The sequence below is a fragment of the Semicossyphus pulcher genome, unplaced genomic scaffold (genome assembly GCF_022749685.1).
Source record: "Semicossyphus pulcher isolate SPU_LCO1_2020_fin unplaced genomic scaffold, fSemPul1.0.p SCAF_23, whole genome shotgun sequence".
NCBI classification, from domain to species: Eukaryota; Metazoa; Chordata; class Actinopteri; order Labriformes; family Labridae; genus Semicossyphus; species Semicossyphus pulcher.
This window is the reverse complement of record NW_027211697.1, coordinates 5,974,840-5,982,961: the sequence shown is the minus strand read 5'-3', so window position 1 is coordinate 5,982,961 and position 8,122 is coordinate 5,974,840. Positions and strand designations below refer to the sequence as shown.

The window sequence follows — 8,122 nt, the reverse complement described above, 5'->3', positions numbered from 1 at the left end:
AGCTGGCTGTTATGAAGCAAAAATAGAATTAAAGTAAAGCCGATATTCAATGGTGTGTTTATTTATTTATTTTTTACCAGGAAAAGTGAGTGGCGTAGACATTATAATGTATGTTATTGCTCGCTCCATCTCGGCAAATAGGCTTACATGATGCCAAGATGAAATGACAGCGAGATCGTTGCACCAAAAGGCTGCTGTTCCTTCCTCCCTCGTCAACTCCTCTGCCGGTAAGTAAGTTGGCACCAGCTGTGGATGCTGTCTAGTCTCAGCTCACTTTGTGGCAAAGCAGCTGCAATCAAAGCTGTTCCACTTTGTTAGTAGGCTAATGGCAGTCTTGATGAAAACTAATTATATTATTTTGGTATCAGAGAATTACCTGCCACATTTTTGTCGACATTATGTTATTGACACATTAAATAATCAGCTGTTGAGCCAGACGGGGACACAGTCAAATTGAGTAACAATACAAATACATAAGTTTAAATGTAATCTATCAATGAAATAAAAGGGATCAGGGAGAACCCAAGACAATGTTTAGCTGCACTTTCACGTTTTGTCGTGTTATCCTCGCCGGTAGGTAAGAAACCCCAGCCATGCGAACATTGACATCACACCTCCTCCTCTGCACTGCGGATATCCCGACCTATAATGACACACATGAAGTGAGAGTTCCGGACAGGATCAACAACCGGATGATGATAATAACAATGTATCTCGAGCAAGAAGTAGCCTGCGTTAATAATCGCATAGGAGTTAAGAAATGGTCTAAGAACACGTCTGTCATTTAAAACCTTTATTTGGCAACAGGCATGGAAAAGCAAGTGAAAATACCCTTGAAGAGAGGTCTGTAGGTAAAAGTAATGCTTCCCCTTCTAAGTCACTCAAATGTCACTTCCTGGATTCTTGCCTCCATTCCTATTTAGACTATGGCTCATATGATAACTTTAGATTTGTAGCCTGGAACGGGATTTTCTTAGGAAAATGTTTAATATTAATATAGTTGTTTTAAGTACTTAAAATCAAAAAATGTATTGGACTTTTTAAAATTATTTTTAACAATAAATTGTTGTGTAATATACAGTTTATTTGTGAAAACTGTAGTTTAATTATAAAAACAATTTTGTCATAGTGGTGCAGTAGTTATGTGTCTTACACTGTGCAGCAAACATTGAACTTTTCTTCCTCTCCAGTGTACACTCACTTTCAGTGCTGACCTGAGAGTCCCCCTGTAAACATGAATTATTCAAACTGACTGCATTCTTGCTGTGGCTCTGGAGTGTCTGTGGTAAAGCAAAACTCACTCCTGGCAACACTGTACCTGACTTATAACAGGTAGAACTCGTCATGTAGGAATAATCTTGAAAATACATATTTGAGAGACCAATCATCATCTTGTAGCTGTGTACCTCAGATTTTGTAACATTGCACAAATGCATCCCCAAATAACCAGATTTCAGGAAAGAGACTGAAGGGTTTGGCGACCAAGGTGTGTTCGGTTAGTCGCAGCAAAGGATGCCTTAAACTCCATCCAAGAGCTGCATCGCGTCCAAGCCTCTGCAGAGTCTGTTGGAACTACCAGCTTATCGGCCAAGCATTTCCCTTTAACAACAGAGCCTTCAAGCTTTTTGTTTTGGATTAACAGCATGAATACTGTTACTTGAAGTTGGACTTATCAGGTCACTAATATCGTCTTTATATCTCCTCTAGGCGGCCTGCTATAGCCATGAGGTTCCCCAATTCCAAGGGTTGCTTGGGTCCAAATGTTTACCCAGAGGTGCCTGATGGCGGCTGGGGCTGGGCTGTGGCTGTTGCTTTCTTCTTGGTGGAAGTCTGCACCTATGGGACACTTAAGAGCATGGGCATCTTCCTCCAGGATCTGATGGGAGAGTTTGGGGAGAGCAACAGCAGAGTGTCATGGGTCATCTCCATCTGTGTCTTCATTTTTACGTTCACTGGTCAGACAGGTTTCTCTATCTTATATTCTTATAGTCCTAACTGCATTTGCCAAAAAACAAAATTAATTTCATCAAAATTCAGCATTTATACTAACATACAGAGACTAATAACAATTTTTTTGTTCTGTTAACCCCAATCACAGCCCCCTTGTCCACCATGCTTAGCAACCGCTTCGGCTATCGTACTGTGGTGATGGTGGGAGGCTTCCTCATCAGCCTGGGAACCGTCACCTCCGCATTCACCAACTCCATCAATGAGATGTACATCACCATAGGCATTGTCTCAGGTACTTTTGATTCTCACACCACCACAGCTATCATCTGTCAATCTATCTCTGTTTTGCTCTTGCTGATGTGTTGTTTTACAGCCTGTAATAAAAGAACTGTAGGGACTCCTAGCAGTGTCAACTACAAAATCTGCATTAATCTGATTCTTCCAGAACTGCCCAATGACAAAGAGGCAATCAGCCTCTTCTAAACGCTAAGTGAGGTCTATTTCAATATCTTAACTCACTTTTCAATATCTTAACTCACTTAGAGTTAAGATATTGTCCTCAGTTTTTTTTACAGATCTGGATTGACGGAACAGGAAGTGGCAGAGGATGTGGAAATAAATTAATTGAAAGAAAGAAATATATTGGATGATGAACAAATCAGAACACATTAACTGTTTTTTTTGTACAGAAAGCACTGCTAGCTCTCCCACCATGTCTGCTGCTGAGATGGACCACAGCTAATTTGACAACCCCTTCTTTTCCTCTCTCCCCCTCTCTTTTTTTGTCTTTACATGCATTTTGTCTTTTAGCACCGGCTGTAGAAAAGTTGAATCATCTAACGCAGCCCTGCCACCCACGACCTGACACCTTGATCTTTGACCCACACCCCTAGCCATGCAGTGTCCCTACCATGCGGACCAGTGGCTGTTATGCCCCCTTTGCTCTTCTCCCTTTGTTTACAGGCTTTGGCTACTGCCTAACCTTCCTGCCTACTGTCACCATCCTAGCCCAGTACTTCTCCAGACGGCGAGCTCTCGTCACCTCAGTTGCTTCCTCTGGGGAATCCTTCGCCATATTGGCATTTGCTCCAGGTGAGTACTCAGTCACATCAACTTGAGCCGCTTTCCCACTGGTTAAAAAACACCCGGCTTTTATGCTTAATGGGAAAGGTTACAATCAACATTCAGACCCGGGTCAAATTACTCTGCAATAGACGTAGATAGGCTCAAATTGGCAATGATGGGAACACAAAACCCTTGTTGACACGCTAATCTCCTACCCCTTTCCGTTGCCATGCTATGCTCCATCGGTAACTTCTACGACTCCTTGTCATGTCAGCTACAAACTCCGTCCGTCTCCGTCCAAGCAGCGCTCGAACATCGTTCCAAATTTGTGGGCGCCGAGTTTGATAAACAAGACTGAATTAGTAATAGATACAATAAAGACCTAACCACCGTGGCATCTTCACTGTTAACTAACCCTGTCTCCAGCGCATTTATGACGTCAGACGGTGACACAGCAGAGAATAGACTGACAGGAGTATACTCCATAGGCAATGGGAGACAATCGGCATCTATAAGCGGGTCTTCCCGGGTCTAAAAAACCTGCATCAACACACTAAATTTAGGTGGGAAAGGGGTATAAGTAACACATTAAAATGCAGTTAAAACTTTGGAAAAAGCTTTCTGTTGACCATGAGTATAGTAACAACCATAACCTATGCTGTCCTGTCTCCACAGCCTTTACTGCACTGAAGAAACACATTGGCTGGCGCTACTGTCTCGTTATCCTTGGTATAATTCAGTCCTCTGTGATTGGTTGTGGGCTTCTACTCCGTCCAATCATTATCAAGCCGGGACCTGTAAAAGAGGACAATGAATCAGAAAATGAGTCTCTCTCTTTGAAGCAGCTGCCGACTGTTTACGAGCTGGAGAACGAAGAAACCAGAGTTTCAATCAGTTCAGGAGGCTCCACTGGCTCAGAGGACTCAGGTGTCACCTCCCTCTCTGCGTCGAACGTAGAGCAGAGGACTGGAGGAGCTGAAGGCAAGGCTCTGGTGGAGCGTGCGGTGCTGGACAAAGAGGGCAAGGAGCCATCCCTGTCCGCACCTCCAACCCCAGTCAAGGGGATGAATGAGGGCGAACTTGCAGAGGTAGAGGCGGGTCCTCTCCGGCCCTCCAGCCCCAAACTCCTGGACTTCTCTGTGCTTAAAGACTGTGCCTTCATCTGGTACTCCCTCTTCGGATTGTTCGCCACGCTGGGCTTCTTCGCCCCACAACTCTACATCATTGAACTTAGCAAAAGCAAGGGAGTGGAGCCCGACATGGCCTCCTACATGCTCTCTGTGATGGCTGTAGCTGAGATTGTTGGCCGCTTGTCCATCGGAGTGGTGTTAAACAAAGTCAGCTGCAGGAAGACCCTGGTGCTGCTGGGCTGTGTGGTTCTGCTGTGCCTGGTGCTGGTGGCCTTCACTCAAGTGTGGGAGTTCTGGGGCCTAGTGGTCTGCTGCGCCCTCTACGGCTATTTCATGGGCACTGTCGGCTCCACTCACATCCCCATGCTGGCTGAGGAGGACGTGGTGGGTATCCAGAAGATGGCTTCATCTGTGGGAGTTTACGTCTGCATACAGAGCTTTGCTGGCCTGGCAGGTCCACCGCTGGGAGGTACAAAGCTTCTGCTACCTTTGATGTTTGACTCTATTCTGCTTTCCCTTTTCTGTTAACTTTTCCATAGATCCTAACAACTTTTTTGTTTTCTTTCCAGGTGTGTTGGTAGATGTAACACAGGACTATGGTGCTGCCTTCTACTCTTGTGCGGTGGGCATGGGCCTCAGTGCTATCTGCCTGGCTCTGGTTGGACCGGCCAAGTCTGGCTTTTGCCAAAGACAAAGCAGAAACAAAGAGGTAGGAAGGAGCAAAGAGGAAGAGGAGAAAATATCTCAGGACAGCGGCCAGCCTGACTTTTTGGAGGTGGACTTGGCTCCGGAGGACAGAGGCTCTGGAGGCTTTGGATCAGGACAAGGCTTCTGTACTTGAAACCCAACCACACCATGACATAACCTCATAACCAATGACTTGCACTGGGAGAGGCTGCAGCGTCAAGTACTAAACCATTATAGCTGCTACTGGTCCCAAATCTCAGGTGCCACTCTAACATTCAGACAAGTTTGAGCTTAAGCCTTCAGGACAGGAAGCAGTCTCTCCTCTGACACCAAAGGCACATCCATGCTGAGCCCATGGTGTCTTAGACTTTAGACGGAGTCTGTACACGGAGACTGTTGTAAAAACCAAAATGAACAGGACATGATCTCCCTTTATGTATTTTATGCATGAAGAATGATTTCACGACTGTCTATTTATGTCAATTTGTTGGTCTTGCACACATTCTTGTGATTAATATTTAATTCCTGTCACAATGGTAACAAAAGCAATACTGCAGCACTGTTAACTGATCATTTAAAATGAATTAAGCTGATTCTGTGATACTGGATGTTGTGGGAATTATTCATCTTAATTCTGTACTGCTTTGGGTAAAAGCATTGACTTCTATCTATTATCGTGTTTTCATGATATAAACTGAAAAGCAGTCATGTTACAATACAAGAACTTGGTTAACAGTGAGTTAAATTCTGGTGCCATGGCTCATTAAATGAGTGGACCACTGGATTATAGACTATAGATTTTTAAGCCTCAACTTTGGCCGTCATCATCTTGTTTTTTTTAGAACCAGAAGTGACAGAAGGATATGTATTTCTACGCCTGTATTCTTGTTGAAAGATTAATGTGGTAGCGACATGTCAATCACAGGTAGCAATACCTTGAAGCTGATCCTGCTTTGTCATTTTTTGTCAAAATGGGACCATAACATACATAACCAATTCCATGCTGTACTGAAGAAGACTTGAAAGTAGCAACTGAGAACTTAAAGTTATTTTTAAAATGTTTCCTGACCTCATAGCTCTATACAATCAGACTTCTTTTTGCAGCCGGCCGAGTTGCCAACTGCTGGAGATTACAGAGAATGTAGGTTTAAGGCCCTTCTGCATTGACTTTACATTTGAAAGCAAGAGGCTTTGTCCATTTCTAATATTCAGTCTGTGACTATGGCGCATGTGTTATTTGTAAACTTAAGTGTGAAAGACATTTGACAGGAGAGAGACTCCACATGAAGCACTTCCTCCCGGGGAGACGATGTTCTACTATCCACCACATGACTTGAAGTTTAGTTCACAAACCTTTTCCTAATCACTGTATACCCTTTATTTAAACTGTTTATAATGATGATCGGTGTTCATTTTTTAATATAACTTTTTCAGTTTTTTATCTTGTTGAATGACTGGCAGGCACCTGCCTGTGAAGAACAGGAGTTCTGCTTTCATGTTGTACTTTCTAAATAAAATTCAGTTTGTATTTTGTGTCTGGTGTATGCTGATGTTAACTGGTGTAGAGACAGAGACTTAGTCAACAGTATACAAGGACTGTATGGGTGTGTGAGAGTCTTGGCAGCAATGTAAGTGTAAATAAATGGGCTAAAAAGTATTTTGGTATTTTCAATAGAAAGAAAAAAAGGGATGTGTTGAAAGGTCACACATACAGAAAGAGTAGTCACCAAGTTGTCATGGCCAACATCTGAGGAAACTGAGAAACTGAAACTTCACAAACTTGACTTTTAGAAAACATCAACTTTAGCATACTTTGTTTAAGGGTTTTCTAGAAATACAAAAGAAAACAAACAAATTATGATTTTCAGTAGCCCATTAAATCTTGTCTTGATAGTAGGACTTTACAATGTGTTAACATGAAATGCAAACTAGGTAGTAACTTTGGTAAGCTGCATGCTGACAGTTGTCAACTGCTCATGTTAAAGCTTGTTCGAAGTAAAAGTTCTTTCAGTGAAAAGTTGGAAAAAGATCTGGGGAAGTCAGTCAGTCAAACTTTCAGACTTTAAGGATAAAAAGAAAACAAAACAAATTTCCTCTGAATGACTTGTCGATAGAAGAGTTAGAGAATAAGTGAAAGCTCAAGCACTCACTGATCACTGACTCATTCAGTGGTATTAAAAGTAGAAAGACAGTGTTCTCTACTGGCTGAACATCAGTATTGTCTCTGACCTGTGGCTTTCTTTCTAAGACCTCGTTTAGCATATACTGATGATGAGGTCAAATGTAGACTTTTGAAAATGCCTTTAAGGTGCATAAAGCAATCAAAGAGCATGTAAGTAAATACATTGATACTTTTATGCAAATTAACAAGAACTCCATTCCCGATGTTCCACTGATAGGGGAAATGTTCAAATATTGCATTCTATTAGACAGGAATTCATTAAGATAAGTAAGCCAAAGAAAAAATAAAAGATTGCACACAGAAATTAGCTTATTGAATTTTTTTTTTAAAAATGGATAAAACAGGGAATTAGCTGTGGAAGAAAAATGAAATATGATGAAATCTCAAGAAACAAAATTGAATATAAACTAATATTCAAAAGCAACATCCATGTGGCCCAGCAAGCTTGAATTAAATAGGCTATTTTAATAGCTATTTTTAATATTTATTTTATTGTAATATAATTTCATAAAAAATATTTGTCAATATCAATGTTGTAGCTGAAAGTTACAGCACTGCAAGCATGGTCTCAAATCTGTATCTGTCAGGAAGCAAAACCAGCATGATACATATTCAGACAATCAGGATATCTTTCACAAATCAACACTTTCTCATGTGACACTAGTCCGACCACACTAGTAGCGCTTTAAAACATTTGGCTATTGACAGGCACAGGCAAGTTCTCTACTGAATATATATCTCTGTCAACCCTGAATTGTAAAATTGACAATGAAAACCATCAGTTTAACCCTGCCTGGACTGGATAATACTTGTTCATTTTACCACCATCTTCAAATGACAAACCAATGTGTTTTATTTGAGTGCGTTGTGGTAGTTAAAGAATATAATATTGAAGCAAATCACAAATAACATGTTATTCTTTTCAAAAGTGTTATTTTTTTTTACTAAATTCCTTTGTGTTTGTTTAAAATCTATCATTACCAAAAGCTACATAAATTATTATTATTATTATTTTTTTTTTTTTAAATAGGCCCAACTGGTCACTAATCATTAAAAAACAAAAAATCACCAAGTGACTGATATTGTTTGATGGGTGCTATTGAAAAAA

General features: G+C 41.2%; 1 protein-coding gene across 1 annotated transcript; it reads left to right on the top strand.

Annotated features, from left to right (window-relative positions):
• slc16a6b (solute carrier family 16 member 6b) lies at positions 1-6,348 on the top strand. Its single transcript, XM_069674451.1, has 6 exons — positions 1-227; positions 1,708-1,955; positions 2,099-2,242; positions 2,914-3,042; positions 3,691-4,614; positions 4,715-6,348. Exons 2-6 carry the CDS (start codon positions 1,724-1,726, stop codon positions 4,984-4,986), a joined length of 1,701 nt encoding a protein of 566 aa, XP_069530552.1. The 5' UTR covers positions 1-227; positions 1,708-1,723; the 3' UTR covers positions 4,987-6,348.
• Positions 6,349-8,122: the final 1,774 nt, after the last annotated feature.

Excerpts from the sequence above, each read along its gene's own strand:
- slc16a6b (XM_069674451.1), top strand. The coding sequence starts at position 1,724 with ATGAGGTTCCCCAATTCCAAGGGTTGCTTGGGTCCAAATGTTTACCCA. Across the intron at positions 1,956-2,098 it reads CTTCATTTTTACGTTCACTG|CCCCCTTGTCCACCATGCTT; the intron begins GTCAGACAGGTT and ends CCCCAATCACAG. Across the intron at positions 2,243-2,913 it reads CACCATAGGCATTGTCTCAG|GCTTTGGCTACTGCCTAACC; the intron begins GTACTTTTGATT and ends CTTTGTTTACAG.